We start from the raw sequence: 21,436 nt of genomic DNA, 5'->3' as shown, positions 1-21,436 counted from the left end.
TGTCACAATTTGATTCTACACGAGTTTCAAAGAATATAGTATTCCTAGTATTCCCTCCATTTTGCTATAGTTGAAGCGAAACTTTTGGGCACGGAGTTTTAGAAATGAATGTTGGGTGTGTCAAATAAATAAATAAAAAAGTAAGAGAGATGAAAAAATAGAAAGAATAAAGTAAAAGGGAGTAAAGTAAGAAAGAAAAAAAGTTACCAAATATGGAAATGACTCAACTATGAAGAAACTTCTCGAAATAGTAAAATGACTCAACTATGGTAAAAAGGAGGGAATACTTAATAGAAAATGGGTTGAAAAGTTAATTGGATTAGAAGCTTAAGCTCCTTTACTGCTCCATCTCTTCGATTGCGGTTGCGATTATCGGATGGATAAGTTTCAGATTATCCAATTTTATTGATTGTCAAAGTAACTTTTTCGTTGTGACGGTCAAGACTAATTCATTCTACTTCATCCGTCCCTATTTTTAGTGCACTTTGTATTGGACACGAGTTTTAAAATATGTAAGAAAAGTGAGTTAAGAAATGTTAAGAAACATATAAGTTGAAAAAGTGAGTGGAATGTGAGTTTTATTTAGAAATGAGTTAGTGGAATGTTTAACCTGCTTATTATTTATGGTAAAGTGTGAAAGTGGACAATAATTAAGAGACTGAGAAAAAACAACGAAAGTTGAAAAAACAAATAGGGAATGAATGGAGTATATGATATTATCACCATATTAGTACTAGATTTCTTTATCAAATCAGAAAAAAAAATTTATAAAAACCAATTTTATCTAATTTAACCACTCGAATAACATTGATTTGGTAACACAATAATAGACACATTTAAACGCTATAGTACTATTTTGACATTGCATAACTTTTTTATTTTTTCAAACCACATAAGACTAAAGAAACGACGAATAGCATCCTTGTCCCTTTTTTCAAGGATGGAATATTCTCTGCATTGGATCTCATAACATACTAAATATATCGACCTTAGTAAAAATATGAATCGAATCTAATACTAGTAGTATTTCAGTAGTCGATTCAAATATTCAGATTAGTCATTAGTACATCATCCTATTTCTATGGTCTTGAAGAGGATGCAATTAATTCCATTGACTGTTGGAGATTTGATTAGACTTAGAGCATCTCTAATGGCGGACGTCCGGTCGGACTTCCGCGACGGGGGACCGGGACGTCCGCCATTGGAACAAAATAAGTCGGACACGGACGTCCCGTGAGGACACCGGACGTCCTCGGATATCCTGGCGACGAGCGGGTGGACGTCCGCCGCGGACGTCCGAGTTTTATAAATTTTTTTAAAAAAAAACAAAAAAAAAACTCTATATACCGCATGGGAAGGGCTGATTGTGCTGGGGAAGTCCTAGTGACGTGGCAGTGGGATGAGAAGTCCTAGTGACGTGGCAGAAGGTGTTTTTGGGAAGTTCTAGTGGATGTCCGAATGGGACATCCGTGCACTGGAGATGCTCTTTATAGTAGTTGTTAAAGACTCAAAGATTATTTTCAAGAAATGCAAACACATGTGGCAACATTTTCATTGATCGAATTATAAAACCAAATGAATCTATGCAATGATACAAAAAAAACCTGATATTTCACATGGTATGATCTTTTTGGTGGACACTTTGATGTCTACAATCTCAAACATTAGCTTGTTTAGTTCGTTATACACCATTGTCACGTCTTAAATAATCACATTAACACGTATACATACTATTAATAAATGTATATATATATATAAAACAAACTATGTGCCGGCCCCATTTTCGAGTGCCAAATAGCAAGTTGGGTTGCATTGTGCAATCAACCAGATAATAGACAGCTACTTTGCTTGTCCTAAAGAATTGAATTATTTATTTATTCTACTTTCTTATTTTAGAGAAATATTTGAAAAATAATTATGGGACTTTCAAATTCTTCTCAAAAGTTGGAATCTTTCTTATCATTAAAGTAATCAAGGTTTAATTATATTAATACATTACTTCTATCTTCAACGTCTTAAGACAATTTTAACAAGGTTTTGACCTTTTAAATTTTCGAGACAAATCTCTTTATCATTAAAGTAATCAAATTAAGTGTACATATAAACCGTTCATAATCTAGTTTCTTTAATAGTGCAGCCTCTAGTAGTTTTTTTTTATAGAATACTCCCTCCGTCCCGCTTTAGCAGTCTCATTGACTTTTCTGCCTATCTTTTTGTAAAAATGATAAAAAATAATTAAAGATGAGAAAAAGTAAATTAAGAGAGAGAATAATATAGAGAAGAGTCTTATCTACATTATTGTTTCTCTTACTTTACCATTTCTCCACTTTAACTATTTTTTATCATTTTTACAAAAAGAAGGCAGAAAAGTCAATGAGACTGCTAAAGCGGGACGGAGTGAGTACTACATTTTCATAATTTCAAGACAGTTTATATAAAATACAATTTTTTTTCTGAAATCTAGAAAATTCAGTTTTATTATTTCACTATCCGATAAATTTTTATTATATATAGACTATGATATACCATTGCCATATTTGATTTCTCAAATGTAAATAACAACGGGGTGCATTTGTTGCACTTAATAATAAACGTTAGAAAATAGGTTTATTCCTTTCTATCAATAAAATTCCATTTAAAAATTCTCAACCATTGAAAAAACAAATTTTATACGTCTCTTCTCCAAAGATATACTATCATGTATTCATGTGACATCTTGTACTATTAGATAGCTTTTCGAAATAAAAAATTATACTAATAGGTGACATATGTCCTTAAGCAAACATACTCTCTATTGATTCTAGGGATATTTATGGAATATTCTATCAATATAATTGAACAATGAAAGTTGTTGAGTGAATTTGGACAATAAATTATTCCTCCTGATTTTGTATTCAACCAATTTGATATTTTAATCATGTCGTACTATTAATATATTTGTATTTTTTATATTGATTCAATCTCTAATAATAGTATGTTCTAATTTTTTTTTTTTGTTTTTGTTTTTTTTTTTAAAACCATAATTGATTGTAATTTCATATATACTTATGGTCTATAAATTTAAAATTTTTAATCATATTAGTGATACGATGGACCATGCATATCATCCCACTGTCAAAATAACAAATAAAAATTAATTTGTCTTGTTGCTATATTGATTTTACACATAATATATGACTCATCCGAAGGCAAATCATATAAATGAACCCAACAAGCAATATGGTGTATATATATAATTGTAATAACATCAAACATCGATGTCACTAACTTTAGTTTCTTGATTTTGTGATTGTACCACTTTGTGGGTTAGGTTCATTTTCAATCATATACTATTAGATTTATGAATTTAATTATGCTAATACAGTTATTATTTTAAATCACACGCTATACATAGCACAACCACCGCAGACTGACTAAAATTTTATGTTAAAAATGGAACATCATTAAGTGGTATTTATTTTGCATTAAATGCAGAGGCATCCCGTTGCAGTTTCAATAAATTCAATTTATTCATAGGTTCATTAAACTCGAAATTAAATAAATAAATACCACAAATACTTTATCACTTTATTTAAAAAATATTTCATAGTCATGCTTACTTAATTTTGATATTCTGAAATGGTATAAAATAATACTTGTACGATTTCGGCATCAAGATAAATCTTGTAATAAAAGGCTATACTTAGTTTGAACAAGAAATAGTAGTAATTTATTAACGAAACAATTATTTGTTCAACAAGGATATGTTGTAAGAAATCGGAACAATCCCTATTTCCATATTTTAAAATTCGATTTAAATTAGGCGGGATTATAATTTAAAATGGGTATAATAAATAAATAAAATAACATGTGCAATGGGCTGGAATGGAAAATGACAGCGCATGTGATGATTCGAAGCATAAATTAGCATCTTCCTTCACCATTATTGCTATACAATACCACCCCACACACAAAAAGGAAAAAATGTATGAAAAGTATAAGAATATTTGTTAAATGAATCTTGAAAACTGGCAGGAGAAATTACGAAGATTTAATATTGTTCACAATTATTATATGATAAAATATTATGATAATGATGTGTATAAAATTGTTCAGTTGACAAATATATATCTTAAATTAGTAACGAGGCACACTCGGTGACATATAAGTTACTTAACGAGATCGTTTTGGTTTATGCAGTTGCAAAAATAGCCTTAATCTAATCCAAGAATCAATCTATGGTCTTAGCCGTGATCCACCATATGCTTTTCATCAACAACAACAACGTTCCATCGAAATTTTACATTGGAGCTAAACTATATCTTTCGCAACCATGGCTTCACCTTCATGATGGTCGGATTTGCATATCATATATAAGTAGCCCATTGTCACCCATCCCTCTGAATTGAGTTGCCGCCACACAATATCCTCCTCCTTGAACGAAGAGCAACATTACCGATGCTGAAATATCAACATCAAAATAATAAAAAATCCAACCGATATTAAAAAAAAACTCTCGGTGCAAGGATCTGCATAGCATGATTAAGGATGCGACATTACAGTTTCAAATCCCAACGCATGAAGTTAAAATTGATAGGGAGACCATCGACAGCTCAAATTCGGTGGTTTATGGTACAATTTGACGCGACAATAACCCTAACACGAGCATTGCAATGAGAATCGCGTTAGAAAGCCATGAATCGCACAACAATGTTATAAAATTCAATTTTTTTTTATTTAATTAAACAACGTTGACATTTTATATTTCAACCCACGACATCATTCAACTCGCCGGCCGTTCATCCACACATAATTTTCCGACCGCCACGTCACTCCTTCCCCATTTTGAAATTCTCTGAAAAATATTTTCACCCAAATAGATTCCATATTATCGATTAATCCAAATTGCGGACCAACCCAAATAGGAAATAAAAAAAATTAAATTGGAAAACAATTGATATTCTCCCTCTAAACAAATCCGTCCCACTATAAAATTACGCGGTTTCCTTAAAATTGCCCTCTCCTTTCTCTCTCTACTGTTCTTCTCTCTCTCTCTCCTATCACCGAGTTTCAAACTTTCTCATCCAATCCTCGGCGATCTAGGGAGAGAGAGGGAGAGAGATTAAGCTTATGTGTGTGCACATACACCTGTATGTATACTTTCCATTTCACCTGAAATTTAGGGCATCACATTGTGCTCGCTGCTTGATTTGAGATACCAAGGGGAGGAATCCAAGTTAGATTTATGGATTTCCTCATTTCAACGGAAATGCGGTCGTTTGATTCTCTGTTATTCGCCGCGAGCAGAGGTTTATGCAGTCCAATTGCAATTTTTATTCAGATCCAGGTGAGCTACTACTGTTTTTTTTTTGTTGAAATTTTATTTGAATATTTGAGGAAACAACTGTGACTGATTTTTTGAACTATCGGAGTGTGGATTATCTACTCATTTTTGTATTCTGGATCGGGAAAGGTGTATTCATTGAGGTTGATTGATTTGAGCTAGTGAATGGTACTCATAGTAGCAGTTGTACTTCTTAAAATGAGTTCAAATTAGCTGGATTTTGAGATTTGAGACGTTAAAAGTTTTGTGTTAGTTTGTCTTACAGGTTGCTGTTAAATGAATTGTTATGTTATCCATGATTTATGCCAAATATTTCTAGAGGTAGATAGAGGCACAGTGGTGCTGGATGCTTGACTATATGGATTCGGAAGTAGACTTTTGCTTTTGCGAAAGTAGGTTTGCGATTATAATCTTTACTGAAGCGCTCTGCCCTGTTCCCATGGGCAGAGTTCTCGCGTAGGTGATATGGTGATGGTGAAGGGTTATACAAATGTCGAAGACTAGTTTCTGATTATGTGATACCTACTGTAACTGAGAGATTTTGTCCTCCTTCGAATTTGGAGCTACAAGGCCGAAGGAGCTCGAGTTAATAGCTAGTACTTTTCTTGGGATCCTATACTGAAATTATTCACAATAATCAATGTTAACAATGCTTGCAGTTTACATGTTATACTTATTTGTCAATCTGGGCGTTTTTTATTCACTGTTGAGTTTTAGACTTCTAGAATAGCAATGGTTTAGCTTTTAGTTGAAGACTTGGTGAGAAAATATTCAAATTACAATTGATTGAACATACTTCAAAGTCAGTTAGTTATTCTGTGCATTTTGTTGAAACACCCTGTTATTATACCTTAGTTTTTCCAAAAAGGAAACGGGGTTGCAATATTATCTGTCCCAGTAATGTGTGTCAAAATTTTGACATGAAATTTGTTGTGTAACTTCGCTTGTTTGCTCTTTCTGCTTTAAATAAAATGTGAAATTGTAGAACTTCTCTCGATCGCAGCATCATTATTACTTAAATTTTCTAGAGTCTGGCTTTGCATGGGCTACAATGGGATAAATCAGATCTTTTTTCCTTGCTTGTAGGGCTTTTTCATTTGCTTACTGCTTGCCCTTGGCTGGGTTTTGGCTTCTTATGTCAGGTAATGACAACCTTCGGACTGCAGTTACTCTACTACTGATTAGAACTTTCATTTTTAGGCTCTTTTATAATGCTAACAGCAATTTCTTGTTGCAGGAATAAAGAGATAAGAAAGATAAAAGAAAGCATGAAACGTGGCAATCACTTTGCTTTTCTTTGCTATGATATTAATGAGCTGGAGCACTCTATTCAGGTCAACTTGCCAAGAGTTTCAGTTGTAATGCCTTTGAAGGGTTTCGGGGAACATAATCTGCATAACTGGAGAAGTCAGGTGAACTATCTGCAAAGCTCTTAACTCAGCCTAGTAGGTGGTTGAAGCAATCTCATTGTATTTGCACATACTGGTAATAGTATTCATTTGAAATTATGTAGATACAGTTACTATGAACTACTATAGTTTAGGTTAATGTTTTTGAATTATAATGGAACATCAAAGTAAAAAGCAAGTGAATGAACTGAAGATACGTATGGACTAACAGTGCTTTCTGCTATATATGCTGCTTCTCTTCTCTAGTTCCTCTTCGGCACCCTTTGCTGTTTTCTGTTAGTTTTAAAATTAAGTTTTGGGCCTTTGAACTTTAGCCTTATTAATTCTCTGAATTTTTAGTAACAGAGTTAGAAGTGTTGCTTTAATTTTTTACTTTGGTTTATGGTATTACAGATTACAACTTTATATGGAGGCCCTGTGGAATTTCTTTTTGTTGTGGAAAGTGTGGAAGACCGTGCTTACCTTGCGGTCTCTCAACTATTAAAGAGTTATCAGGTCTGTTGTTCCCATGCCTTATTGACATATAAGATCCTCTTTCATTTTATTTCTTTTCCTAACTGAGCCTGTCAAGGCAATTTACCGAGTGGGTGGATGCATTTTCTATTTCTACCCGCGCGGTTTGGAAATGTATCTAGCCATTTGCTTGTTTAAGATCATAAGATGACAAGTGGGGTTCTACAGTTTAGTCAGTTTCTTAAAATTCAAGAGTAAATCTCTACGTGACAACAACTCTCAGTTCTAGTATTTCAACCTTCCCATGATGTTGTGGTCATTTATGCTTTATTGTACATTAGTACTACTTGAGGTTAAATTTCAACAATTTCGGTCATGGTCAACTTCTGAATTATCTGTTCTACATGAGTTTCAGTTGCATGCAAAAATGACAATGATTGCAGAAATCAATATCTGCTTTACGTCAATATGCTTCGCCTTTAGTTTATTATTTATTTGTTCGAAACTGAATGACTACTTTTTGTAGATATTATATGTATTCAATGTGCACAAAACATCATTCCTAGATCTGTGCCTTTTCCTGTCTTCCTAAGATGGACATATGCTTTTGATTTTAGATCTTTTATTCTTGTTCTGATTAAATAAGTATCAGATGCATCTCCCTCGACCTGATAGATATTAATTATCTGCACTAGATATTCTGCATAAATTGATTTGTATACTATATTCATTGCCTAGCCATACAGTTTTAAATATGTTTCTTACATTAAGATGCATGACCTTGCAGGATCATGTTGATGCCAAAATTGTCGTGGCTGGTCATTCAACAACCTGCAGCCAGAAAATTCATAACCAGTTGGTACAGAATATTTCTTTGGTTTAGTGATTTTATGAACCCACATCATCTTATTCCTCGTGCTCTTAACTCAGACTCCAAAAATTTCACTATAAGATTATCAATCAACATTTGTTTTACAACATTGAGAAACTTAAAAATTGCTCTAGTTTTCAATGATGCAAACTTCTCATGATCATTTTGATAAACAATCATCAGCATTAAACGCAAACCTTTCCAGGCCACTTGTTGAAATTCTTTAGTTTTCAACTCCCTTTTTTGACATACTACTTTCTTCAGCAACTTCTGAAAAAACCAGAAGAAATAACAAAGAAAACTGGATGTTTTTTTTAATACCCGTTTTATACTTTATGGATATAGCTGGGTTCAGCATTCCATCAGTTATGTTATTTACATTGTACAGTGTAATTTTACAGGTTGGAGTAGAGAATATGCATAAAGAGAGCAAGTATGTGTTGTTTCTAGATGATGATGTCAGGTTGCATCCTGGCTCAATTGGAGCCCTCACTGCTGAAATGATAAAGAACCCAGATGTATAATTATACATTTAACTTTACTCAATTTGCTAAATTGTTTGTTTTGTATCTCCTTATGACTGATGCTGCTAATCTCATTTGCTCAATTAACTTTTTTTGTTGTCTGGAAAATGTTCAGATATTCATTCAAACTGGATATCCTCTTGATTTGCCATCAGGAAGTCTAGGAAGTTACTGCATATATGAATATCACATGGTATGTTAGTAATCCTCAATGACTGCTTTCTTGTCGTCTAGTTTGGTGATCATGTTAATTGGTTTTGATTCTTGACTTCTTCTCTGCTGGTTGTAATATCTATGATTTACCATCAATAAAATATTCAGTTTCTGGTTGTGAGAAGAAATGTTAACAATGATCTTTGTAAATATAGCCTTGTTCTATGGGATTTGCTACTGGAGGAAGAACGTTCTTTTTGTGGGGAGGATGTATGATGGTGAGAAGCCTTATAAAAAAAATCAAATTATTACTCCAATGTTTCAAATAACTTAATAACTTGAGTTGCAGATGCATGCAGATGATTTCAGAACCAATCGACATAATGTTGTCTCAGACCTTAAGGATGGTGGCTATTCAGATGACATGACTCTTGCTGCCATTGCAGGTGAGGTTACACATTTCATGTCCCTGAATCTTCAACTATCTTAGTTTGAGTGTGTGGCTAGGCTGCATACTGTTTATATGTATTGCTTATCCTAGACAACTAAGCTATGCATTTTAGTCTTTATTATTGAATGAATAGATGCGCAGTTGACCTTTGAATTTGAAGGATATTTGTTTGCTGACGTATTATTTTATACAGGGGCGCATAAGAGACTGATTACATCACCACCAGTTGCTGTTTTCCCCCATCCACTTGGAAGTGATCTTAACTTTGGCAGGTTTGTTTCAACATTTCCAAACTGAGAGAATATTGGTCATTAGAAAATGCAACTTCTAGCCTCAGTTGGTTTTCTAACCTTCTATTTCTCTAGGTACTGGAACTATTTGAGAAAACAAACATTTGTTTTGGAATCGTACGCGACCAAAATCAACTGGGTTATGAATCGTGCACTATTTTCTGTCCACTGCTACTTATCATGGGGATTTGTCGCTCCTTTCGTCATGTCTGGAATACATTTGGCAGCAGCTCTGAGATTTCACTCCAATGGGTATTCATTTGACGAAGCTGTTTTGCCATCTACCGGTGAGTATACATGTCATTCGTCAATAAATCAGATACAAAGTGCTTAGTGAAAGTCAAAGGCCAGAGGCCGATACGTATTCATTCAAACAACACTTCTTACACATATAGTGCAATGCATTGGTTGCAGAAAAGTTTGACAGAGATCTTATGCTAAGTTGGCATTTAAGTTATTTGTTAATCTTGTTGCTGTTTTTGTTTTCCAGGATTGTTGCTTGCGGGTTGCCTTGCTACATGCACAACTATCGAACTTCTTTCCATGTGGAACTTGACTAGAATAGAGGTGCAGCTTTGCAACTTATTATCCCCAGAGGCTCCACCACTATCACTTGCTTCCTACAACTGGTGTCTCGTAAGTCCATCTCTTCATTCCTGGTTTTACCATAGATAGCTCTATGCAACTGGAATAACCGCTCGATTCTGCTTGGAGCAGGTATTTATCGCAATGCTGGTGGACAATTTTCTCTACCCTATATCTGCATTCCGATCACATTTTAGCCAGTCCATCAACTGGTCAGGCATACGCTACCACTTGAAGGACGGGAAGATAAGCAAGGTACTGTTATTTTAGACCACCTTGTATTAGAAAATTCATCCTAAAGTTGCAGCGTGTTTGTGATGCAGATCGATAGAAGCAAGGATAAGGGGCCTAAGTTTACGGATTTAGGAGGGAAGCATTTGTATGGGAAGAAAGGAGCTCAAAACAATTCTTCTTTTTTGGTATGTTTGTCCAGGACACTTGCTCACTGGAGGCAGCCCAAGAAATATGATGTATAGACTGACTGCTCTTAAATTATTGAAATTCTATTGGATTGGCTACACAACTTTAGACTTTGGATGATTTGTTACTTTTTAGATTAGTCCAATCGATTGATTCTTGAGTTTGGTGAATGATTCTTGTAATTGTATTCATGTTGTGCAACCTGGTAATATTTTTTATTCGTTCAAAATTTCAAATACTCTAGTGGAGTATAACATATTGCATTTTTGATTGGCATGAATATTAGTAATAGTTCTTTGTGGAAGGTGTTTATGCGTATTTTGTTGGTGCAATACTGAAGCACGTAGTTGAACACATTTATATCTATATGTACTCCCCCGTCCCCAAACAATAGTGTTCTTACTGTCCTTAAAAAATAGACAAATTTATAATGATACAAATTTTACTTTGCAATTGGTAAAGTGAGAGAGATATGAAGATGGAGAAAAGGCGGTCAAAGTAGTTTTAATTGATTGTATGATCCACATTATTAGTGGAATGTAATTGATTAAACTTGATCTAATTTTGGGGAACAATCCAAAATAGTATCCATTCTAGTGGAGTGGAGTATTTTTTAAGAACTGATGGAGGATAAACACTCGCTAAAAGTTTTAATGAATGTCAGGATGACCATCTCAAAATAAAGGAAAAGACACGCACCAAAAATACTCGAAACAATACTAATAACAAGAATGATTTCAAATAATAGCGTGCCAGTTGAACACCTCCTCCTAAGTGTAAGAAGTTAGGCGTATGATCTCTGCTCTTGACAGGTCAAGTACACTTCTTATCCCCAAATTTTTTATTTTACATGTTCCAACAGTATCTTTAGCAGACATACCACGTGGTTAGTGCAGAAGATATTATTGGATACAGCTTTCTAATTGAATAAGCTTGCCTACCTCCTAAATGTGAATCCGTGAATACATACATGTGAACATGTGTTATTCCTGTGCACAACTTGTATAGTTAAACACTACTTTCTAATCTGCGCTAATTTACTCAAACCAAGAAGCAACCGACAAAAGGAGAATGGCGGAATTTGTTGCAAATGTGTTTCTGGAAACCCTTCGTGATTTGCTGGTTGATGAAACTAAGTTTTTGCTTAGTGTTGGCGGTGATGTTGTGAAAGTTAAACGAGATCTGGAAAGCATACATGCTTTGCTGATGAAAGCAGACAGAGAGAGACGTGATTCTCCCACTCTAAAGACTTGCATTTCCCAACTCAAAGATCTTGCTTTCAAAGCTGAGAATCTGCTTGAAACGTATGCTGTTCAAGTTGAATCCAAAAGAGAAGAAGGGCGGAGGAGCCTCAAGGACAAATTTAAAAGGTACATTTGCATCATGTGTGAGTATTACAGTGTCCACCAGGTTGGGAAAGGGGCTTGTGACATAATACCTGCCCTCGACAAACTCACTAAAGAGTTAAAGTCTGAGTTGGGACAAGAAAGCTCATCATCTCATTCAAAGCAGGAAGAGGAGCGGCAGCGTCTGTTGAGACAGACGTATGGTCATGAGGTTGAGCCTCATTTCGTGGGCATGGAGAGAGACATCGAGATTTTGGTCTCAAAGGTGAAGGATGAAAAGAGGCAGCAGCGAGTGGTGAAGATATATGGGATGGGTGGTCTCGGAAAAACTACTCTTGCCAGAAAGGTCTACAACCACACAGACCTCCAATCATATACTCGAGCATGGGTTTGCATCACCCAACAGTTTCAACCTAAGGCTGTGTTCAGTGATATTTTGAAACAGCTTGATAGCAACGCACAGGTTGGTGGCATGGAAGTTGAGGACTTGGTGAGAAAAATTCATAATTTTTCGAAGGAGAGGAAATGTGTGGTGGTGATTGATGATATTTGGAATAATGATGATTGGGAGATCATAAAGAAAGCTTTTCCGGTGAATTGTAATGTGATTCTCACCACTCGCTCCCAGAATATTGCTAATCAAGAATCCGAACCTCATAAGTTGAAATTTCTTACAGAAGATGAAGGTTGGACTTTACTTCAAAAGATGGCTGATTTTTTTTCAGGTCAGTTTTTTACAACTTGTTAAGTCTCTTATTCTATCGATGTTTTAATTTCATAATTTCTGAATTCTGAATGATGTCTGATCACAAACTTTAGTCAGGATTCGTTACATTTCTCTTTCTAATTTAAAGTTGGAGCTTTTCCAAATTTTCAGATATTTCAAATGTTTTGGTTCTGAATTTTTATTCTTAAATTTTCGATCTAAGTTTGAATTTTCGAAACATTTTCTACTCATATCAACCAATTTCTTATTCCCGTGTTAACTCAAACAAATCATGATCATTAAGACTTAATATCATCAGCAATGGTCTTGCAAAATTCAAAATAACTCCAATTGTAACAAATGCAAATCAGTTTTTAATATTTTGGTTTATTGCACTTGAGCCCAATTCTAGGGGTGGCGAAACGGATTACCCGCGGGTACCTGCACTTGAAAAGTCGGGTATCCGTACCCGATTTCTGCCAAATTTATTGTCTGAATACCCGTTCTGCAACATACCGGGATTACCCAATACCCGTGTCGGATATCCCATACCCGACATTGGGGATACCCAATCCGAAATTGATGCTTCTATACCTGATGATGTGAGATTTCCAAGTCTGAGTATGCTTCTGACCCTTCAATCGTGCACAGAAAGTGCTTCTAACCAAAAGTTAGTCAGGTTCATAAAACCACTAAGAATGTTGAACCTTTGCTTTTCACATGTCCTCTGCCTGTTCTTTACTATTATTAAGATTTGATTATTGTGAGAAAAAAGAAAAACAAGATACCATCATGTATAAAAAATATTAAAATATTCTGTCTCCAATAATAATAGCCAACAATGTCCCCCAACTTATAGTATATATTTCGGTAGCTTATTTAGAATTCTCCACCTATGCTTATTCCCAGTGAGTCTCATAACAATAATGTAACATAAAGTATTGAAAGATGATATATGACTAATACTAATAATATTGGGTATTATCGGATTAATGAGTATATCCGCATTGATATCAAGTATACCCTTTGCTTGCAAAACTCTAAAACACACTACCCGATCCCTCCTCGTTTCTTGTCGTTGTCGAGTAGCGGGTACTTGATACCCGACGGATATCGGGCCGGGATGAGAATTACTCGTTATCTACTACCCATTTTGCCACCTCTACCTAATTCATTCTATATAGTATATCAAACTATGAAAGAGGGTGAGAATAAACATAGAAGAGAAGTCATGGAAAAGAAAAACTTGCAAAAGAACAACAACGATGGAGGCACAAAATAATAGTATTGTGTTTTTAAGCTAGTTAACATATCAATATTAGGTTTAACTTAATGGTTTACATAATTTAATTAATGGATTCTTAAAAATTAGCCCATGATTTTTTAATTTTTTTAAGTTAATTAATTACTTGCCAAAATTTAATAAAATAAGTTTAATTTATTAGTATTTCATTTTATCGAGAAATTAAATAAATAAATTTGACTAGTAAAATGAGTTATTTTAGGTACAGAAATTTAACAAAACAATACATTAGAGAGGCACCACAACCAACATTTGAGATTGCAACAATTAAATGGAGTATGTTCGATTTCAAGAATACTTAATTCAATAAGATGCAATAAAAAATACTCCATTCATCGCAATAAGAGTTACATTTTACCATTTCGGTTCATTTCACAATAAGAATCACATTTTACTTTTACTATAAATGGTAAGTAGGTCTCATATTCCACTCACTCACTTCACTCACATTTTATTATAAAACTAATATAAAAAGGAGACACATATTATACTAACTTCTCCAACCCAGTATTCTTTATATTTCTTAAAATTCGTGCTCATACCATATGTGGCTCCTATTGTGGGACGGAGGGAGTAAAAATGTTCATCTTATTGTTTTGTGTATATTGTGACAGTTGATGCAGAATTAAAATCATCAATTGAAGATATTGGAAGAGTAATTGTATCGAAATGTGAAGGGTTACCACTATCAATTTGCGTTATTGGAGGGATTTTGCGCCAAAAAGAACACATGTTACTGGAATGGAGAAGGGTTAACGAGAGCATGGAATTATATTTGAGACATAGAGAAGGTGTTGAGCAATACACAAGAGTAAAACAGGTGTTGGAGTTGAGCTATGATGCTTTACCTTATTACCTGAAACCATGCTTCCTCTATCTAGCATGTTTTTCTGAGGATGAAGAGATAGAAACAAAGAGATTGTATTTATTGTGGATGGCGGAAGGCTTTATTTCATACCAAGATAAAGGACCTAACGAGACTCTGAGAGATGTTGCCCAAAGATATCTAACTGAACTTGCTATGAGGTCTATGGTTCAACTGCATCAAACAGTCTTCCAGACTCCATGTGACAAGTTTCATTCGTGTCGGCTTCATGATCTGATGCATGATCTATGCACTTCTAAAGCTGAAGAGAAACACTTTCTTAAACACATTGATGTTTCCAAATATCTGAATGTCATTCCTTCACCAACTCGTACCTCCGAAAGAAGGTTAGCACTACCTCCATCCATTGGTAATTCCATAATCAGATTAGCCATCAATATTGACAATGATAGTGTTTCAACTATATCTGGATTAGAGGATAATAAAGATCTTACATCCTTTGTGCTTCTTAATAAAGGTAATTTATCTGATTCGCAAATTGTCTTCAAAGAGAGTACGATTAACTTTAAGATGTCGAAATGCTTGAGGATACTTGTGGTAGAACGCTGTGAGTTTGAAGAGAAAAAGTTACCAAACAAAGTGGGTAAACTAATTCATTTAAGATACTTGAGTTTGAATGGGTCTAAAGTGAATAAGCTACCAGAGTCTATATGCAGCCTGCCATACTTGCAGACCTTAGATTTGCGAGTATTAATTGGGGTTGTTATTAGATTGCCAAATGTGCTTTGGAAGATGAAAAGACTAAAGCATCTGTTTTTCAATGAAGAAATAGAAGTGATTGGAGGGGAGAAACTAAGACTAGATGGGCTACATGAGTTGGAGACACTAGAAAGTATCATTAGTGAGACTGCTTGCATTGCAGATATCCCCAAATTGATCAGTCTACAGTCTCTAAGTGTAACAGTTTGCGACGTGGATAGCTTGTCAATTGTGTTGGGCAACAGAAATAGTCAATTACGTGAGACTCGTCTTAAGGTTGAAGGATGTGATTTAAGTTCAGAGAAAGGTAGAGATGTTTTAAATGATGGACTAGTGTCTCCTTCGCTGATTACTTTGAGGATGGAGAGATGTAATATGAGTGGCAGTTTCCCATACTACAGACAAGGCATGTGTCAGAGTTTAGTAGGTTTGACGGTCTATAACTGTACAGTTAAGGTAGACATGATGGAGTTTGGCAACTATCCCACGCTGCAATTTCTCTGGTTGGAGGGAGTCACGGTGACAGAAACATTAATTTGCCATTCAAATTCATTCCCACAGCTCAAAAACCTTTATCTCTGGGGTTTGCGTGATTTAAAGAAATGGGAAGTGGAAGAAAGAGCAATGCCAAAACTTGATTACTTGTCGATCGAAGCGTGCCCCAATTTGGAGAAGGTTCCTGATGGTTTGAGATTCATCTCCACTCTTCGACAAATTAGTTTCTTGGATATGCCAAGAGAATTCATGGAAAGAGTAAAGGAAGAAGATTATGCGCCATCTGTCAAGATTTTGAGGTAATTAATTTGGAACCACAGATTATATATATTGGTTAATGGCTAGAAAGTTTGTTTCTCTTATGTGTTTTCAATATAGCTAACTGCTACTATATGTTTAGAATAAAAAATCTGAAATCAATGGACTTTTCATAATTTGGGATCAATCAAGAATCAGTTAGATACCTATTAAATCAATGTAAAATAAGGAACGATATCTATCTTTACTTGTCGATCTCTTTCGTAATTTTCTATATGTAACTAACTTCTGCTATTATAGGCTCATTTATGCATAAGACTTTCTGGAATTTGTTCATGAACTCCACATTCATCCGCTGAAGGGGAGACTCAAGCCGAGGCTGCAAAGTCACTTCCAAGCCGCCCACAATGCAACTTTGTCTACCACGTAAACTTCAAGATCATTCGTAATTTTCTTATTTGTTTCGGATTATTGAAGAGTGTTTGTGAGTTATTTTAATTGCATAGGAAACAGAATATCAGGTGTCTTTGGATTCTTCTCTGCTGGTTGTAATATCTATTATTTACCATCAATAAAATATTCAGTTTCTGGTTGTGAGAAGAAATGTTAACAATGATCTTCTTTGTAAATATAGCCTTGTTCTATGGGATTTGCTACTGGAGGAAGAACGTTCTTTTTGTGGGGAGGATGTATGATGGTGAGAAGCCTTATAAAAAAAATCAAATTATTACTCCATGTTTCAAATAACTTAATAACTTGAGTTGCAGATGCATGCAGATGATTTCAGAACCAATCGACATAATGTTGTCTCAGACCTTAAGGATGGTGGCTATTCAGATGACATGACTCTTGCTGCCATTGCAGGTGAGGTTACACATTTCATGTCCCTGAATCTTCAACTATCTTAGTTTGAGTGTGTGGCTAGGCTGCATACTGTTTATATGTATTGCTTATCCTAGACAACTAAGCTATGCATTTTAGTCTTTATTATTGAATGAATAGATGCGCAGTTGACCTTTGAATTTGAAGGATATTTGTTTGCTGACGTATTATTTTATACAGGGGCGCATAAGAGACTGATTACATCACCACCAGTTGCTGTTTTCCCCCATCCACTTGGAAGTGATCTTAACTTTGGCAGGTTTGTTTCAACATTTCCAAACTGAGAGAATATTGGTCATTAGAAAATGCAACTTCTAGCCTCAGTTGGTTTTCTAACCTTCTATTTCTCTAGGTACTGGAACTATTTGAGAAAACAAACATTTGTTTTGGAATCGTACGCGACCAAAATCAACTGGGTTATGAATCGTGCACTATTTTCTGTCCACTGCTACTTATCATGGGGATTTGTCGCTCCTTTCGTCATGTCTGGAATACATTTGGCAGCAGCTCTGAGATTTCACTCCAATGGGTATTCATTTGACGAAGCTGTTTTGCCATCTACCGGTGAGTATACATGTCATTCGTCAATAAATCAGATACAAAGTGCTTAGTGAAAGTCAAAGGCCAGAGGCCGATACGTATTCATTCAAACAACACTTCTTACACATATAGTGCAATGCATTGGTTGCAGAAAAGTTTGACAGAGATCTTATGCTAAGTTGGCATTTAAGTTATTTGTTAATCTTGTTGCTGTTTTTGTTTTCCAGGATTGTTGCTTGCGGGTTGCCTTGCTACATGCACAACTATCGAACTTCTTTCCATGTGGAACTTGACTAGAATAGAGGTGCAGCTTTGCAACTTATTATCCCCAGAGGCTCCACCACTATCACTTGCTTCCTACAACTGGTGTCTCGTAAGTCCATCTCTTCATTCCTGGTTTTACCATAGATAGCTCTATGCAACTGGAATAACCGCTCGATTCTGCTTGGAGCAGGTATTTATCGCAATGCTGGTGGACAATTTTCTCTACCCTATATCTGCATTCCGATCACATTTTAGCCAGTCCATCAACTGGTCAGGCATACGCTACCACTTGAAGGACGGGAAGATAAGCAAGGTACTGTTATTTTAGACCACCTTGTATTAGAAAATTCATCCTAAAGTTGCAGCGTGTTTGTGATGCAGATCGATAGAAGCAAGGATAAGGGGCCTAAGTTTACGGATTTAGGAGGGAAGCATTTGTATGGGAAGAAAGGAGCTCAAAACAATTCTTCTTTTTTGGTATGTTTGTCCAGGACACTTGCTCACTGGAGGCAGCCCAAGAAATATGATGTATAGACTGACTGCTCTTAAATTATTGAAATTCTATTGGATTGGCTACACAACTTTAGACTTTGGATGATTTGTTACTTTTTAGATTAGTCCAATCGATTGATTCTTGAGTTTGGTGAATGATTCTTGTAATTGTATTCATGTTGTGCAACCTGGTAATATTTTTTATTCGTTCAAAATTTCAAATACTCTAGTGGAGTATAACATATTGCATTTTTGATTGGCATGAATATTAGTAATAGTTCTTTGTGGAAGGTGTTTATGCGTATTTTGTTGGTGAAATATTGATGCAGAGAGTGGAAGTGTAAAACATATTCATGTCTCCAAACAATGGTGTTTTTATTCTATTTCAGTTTGTTCTCCAAAATTAGTTCACCCTGGTTGTTGACAATTTTTTCTTTGTCAAAATATGGACTCTATTTTCCACTAGCAAATCTTGAATCAATTTTTCATTATTTTTACAATTTTGGATAAAAATATGTCATTATTAAAATAACTATTTTTATGGAACAATGGAAGTATAACTTCGTAAAAAATATGTCATTAGTAATTATTTTTATGGAACAGTGGAAGTATAACTTCGTATAGAGATTTCTAATTATATCAATACTAAGCATCATTTTTCAATAGATGTCCAATCCAAGAGGTATATTGAAATGGAGTTTTTTAAGGAAATTACTTGAATCACTTCTTAATAAATGTCCAATCGAAGGGGTGTATTGAAATGAAGTTTCTATGGAAATTTGTTGGAGTCAGTGGTGAATGAATGAGATATCAAAGAATGCTAGATTATATTACTGAGAGATGCAACTATTATCTATGTTTCTAGTTTCTCCGTTCTAGAAATTTAAAGGCAGGCTCATGATGGATTCGAACCCGATTTCATTATAATTATTAAAATGAGATAATAGTCAGCAGAAATATTATTCCAACATTTCCTTTTAATGTGATAGGATATTAGAAAACGGAAGGCGCAACCATAAAATAGTCCTTTTGTCAGTGGCGGAGGGAGAATAGAACTATGGGTACAACTGTACTCTCAAACCTTCACAATAATTACACACAGGATTCATCTTAATCAATAAATGGAATGGCCCAGTGGCGAGAGTTATTGCCTCTTTACTTCTGGCGCAGGTTCAAATCCGAGCAAGAGCAATTCATAGATTTTTATCCATTACTATTACTAATGCATTTAAAATATAATGCCTCTAATTTTTTATTATATAATTTTTTAAAATATTCTATTGATATAATAATTTTTCTTATCTTTTCTTTATTTTCTTATAAAGCTTAATTCTTTTAATATGTTTAATTTTTTTTTTATATTTTCTATTTTGTCATGCATTAAATTTTTTAAAATGTTTTTTTACTTCTTTTTAATTAATTTATTTTATCATTTTCCAATTATTATCATTTTTTGGATAGTGATTTTTCTTACCGAAAAAATAATGACATATTAAAGTGAAGATAAAAGATCGACTCCGAAGCTTCAAGTAGGTATAACATTACCGTACCCCAAAACCGAAAATCCTAGATCTGCCACTACCTATTGTTGTGTATATTTTTATTTCTAAAATGCTGACGTGACAAGATGATAATGGGGACGAGTAGGGTTGGGTCAATATGGTATACCGTACTGGAAACACCGGAGTAGGGCAGTCTAGCATATATAATATTGCAGTCTAGCGTGGTGTCACGGTGTCATTTTAAGAGTGTTGTCATTTTAACGCACCCCTAGTACGTACTCCTCCATTAAAACACACCTCTCTCTCTCTCTTGCAATTCTCTCACACACACACGCACACGCACGCGCACACATCAAAAAATGCGTGATGCTTCAAACCCATTTTCTGACCCGACCCGCAGCCCTGGCATATATATATACCTCCCTCCCTCCTTCATTTAACCACCTTGTTCATACACACACAAACACACAATTCCACACACAATCACTTCACACACTCGCAAATGGATGTCGTTCCGGCCGCTCATGATGGTCTCCCCGCCGCCGCAGCCGCCATCTACAACGAAATCTGCGCCGCTTTAGATGCCGCCGTGGAAAAAATGTCTTGATTTACGTATCAAAATGACTCCACTACTATGGAACGTATCAAAATGACAAAATAACTCCACTAATATAAAACGAAAGGAGTATGATTTTACGATTTACTCTAATTCTTCTAAAATTGTCCAGCCCTTTGAATCTAAAATAAACGCCTTTTATAGGAAAATATATTTTCAAATGAAAAAACATCGTTTGTAAGTATTGAATGTTGGCAAAACATTTCTTCCTTCATCTGCGAATAAGAGTCTCATTTTTCCATTTTGGTTCGTTCACAAATAGGAGCTTCGATTCATAATTACTATAAATAATAAAGAGACCCAACATTCCACTAACTTATTTCACCGACATATTATTTAATAATAATATATATATATAGGACTTATATTCCATTAACTTTCTTCTACTCACTTTTTTTAACAGTTCTTAAAATATGTACCGAAAAGAAATTGGATTGCTATTGCGGACGAGGGAGTACAACTTAGAAAATTACAGGGATATTTTTTGGTAAAAGAGAAAAAGATCAAACCCCTCAAATAAAAATGGTGAACAACAAAACTTAGTTAAAGAAACACGAGGACATGAAAATAAAACATCTAAAATCTAAAATAAATTCAAGCTAGGTAGATAGTAGTACTATTTCTTATGTCCTTAAAAAAGAGATAAAAGTAATTTTAAAGCTATTTAACTTATCAATAAAAGTACTAATACCTCCGTTCCCTAAATTTTGACACACTTTGATCTGGCACAGATTTAAGAAATGTAATATAAAGTGAGTTGAAAAAGTTGGTGGGATGTGGGTCCTACTTTTGAAGTATTAGTTTTATAATAAAATGTGAGTAGTGGAGTATGGGGTCCCACTACCAAAAATGGTAAAAAGTGAAGTGTGTCAAAATTTTAGGGACGGAAAAAAAATACCCTCTGTATCACTAGAAATGAAACGTGATGGGGTTTGGTGCCCCTTGCACAGCGGAAGAAAATTGTGATT

General features: G+C 34.8%; 3 protein-coding genes across 3 annotated transcripts; all 3 read left to right on the top strand.

The window, feature by feature from the left end:
• Nucleotides 1–4,990: 4,990 nt before the first annotated feature.
• LOC125196472 (Nucleotide-diphospho-sugar transferases superfamily protein) lies at nt 4,991–10,717 on the top strand. Its single transcript, XM_048095002.2, has 14 exons — nt 4,991–5,326; nt 6,410–6,465; nt 6,561–6,735; nt 7,126–7,227; nt 7,973–8,044; nt 8,458–8,574; nt 8,696–8,773; nt 8,949–9,011; nt 9,083–9,179; nt 9,378–9,456; nt 9,550–9,761; nt 9,965–10,110; nt 10,192–10,314; nt 10,383–10,717. Exons 1-14 carry the CDS (start codon nt 5,225–5,227, stop codon nt 10,533–10,535), a joined length of 1,575 nt encoding a protein of 524 aa, XP_047950959.1. The 5' UTR covers nt 4,991–5,224; the 3' UTR covers nt 10,536–10,717.
• An 815-nt stretch (nt 10,718–11,532) lies between these two features.
• On the top strand, nt 11,533–16,818 carry LOC148927007 (putative disease resistance protein At1g58400). The gene is made up of 4 exons (XM_089069890.1): nt 11,533–12,550; nt 14,449–16,213; nt 16,473–16,598; nt 16,807–16,818. Exons 1-3 carry the CDS (start codon nt 11,551–11,553, stop codon nt 16,486–16,488), a joined length of 2,781 nt encoding a protein of 926 aa, XP_088926016.1. The 5' UTR covers nt 11,533–11,550; the 3' UTR covers nt 16,489–16,598; nt 16,807–16,818.
• On the top strand, nt 16,807–18,574 carry LOC148927006 (uncharacterized). The gene is made up of 7 exons (XM_089069891.1): nt 16,807–16,869; nt 16,940–17,036; nt 17,235–17,313; nt 17,407–17,618; nt 17,822–17,967; nt 18,049–18,171; nt 18,240–18,574. The coding sequence occupies exons 1-7, from the start codon at nt 16,816–16,818 to the stop codon at nt 18,390–18,392; spliced, it is 864 nt and encodes a 287-aa protein (XP_088926017.1). The 5' UTR covers nt 16,807–16,815; the 3' UTR covers nt 18,393–18,574.
• Nucleotides 18,575–21,436: the final 2,862 nt, after the last annotated feature.

The sequence above is a fragment of the Salvia hispanica genome, chromosome 4, assembly GCF_029641045.1.
Source record: "Salvia hispanica isolate PSC_SH4W2 chromosome 4, Shi_PSC_v1, whole genome shotgun sequence".
NCBI lineage: Eukaryota > Viridiplantae > Streptophyta > Magnoliopsida > Lamiales > Lamiaceae > Salvia > Salvia hispanica.
The sequence above is the reverse complement of the archived record's forward strand: the minus strand, read 5'-3'. Positions and strand labels throughout refer to the sequence as shown.

Bases quoted from the DNA above. Each gene is read 5' to 3' on its own strand.
- LOC125196472 (XM_048095002.2), top strand. From the start codon at position 5,225: ATGGATTTCCTCATTTCAACGGAAATGCGGTCGTTTGATTCTCTGTTA. The intron at 6,736-7,125 runs GTGAACTATCTG...ATGGTATTACAG, and splicing joins TGCATAACTGGAGAAGTCAG to ATTACAACTTTATATGGAGG. The intron at 9,012-9,082 runs GTGAGAAGCCTT...CTTGAGTTGCAG, and splicing joins TGTGGGGAGGATGTATGATG to ATGCATGCAGATGATTTCAG.
- LOC148927007 (XM_089069890.1), top strand. From the start codon at position 11,551: ATGGCGGAATTTGTTGCAAATGTGTTTCTGGAAACCCTTCGTGATTTG. The intron at 12,551-14,448 runs GTCAGTTTTTTA...ATATTGTGACAG, and splicing joins GATGGCTGATTTTTTTTCAG to TTGATGCAGAATTAAAATCA.
- LOC148927006 (XM_089069891.1), top strand. From the start codon at position 16,816: ATGGGATTTGCTACTGGAGGAAGAACGTTCTTTTTGTGGGGAGGATGT. The intron at 17,037-17,234 runs GTGAGGTTACAC...TATTTTATACAG, and splicing joins GACTCTTGCTGCCATTGCAG to GGGCGCATAAGAGACTGATT. The intron at 18,172-18,239 runs GTACTGTTATTT...TTTGTGATGCAG, and splicing joins AGGACGGGAAGATAAGCAAG to ATCGATAGAAGCAAGGATAA.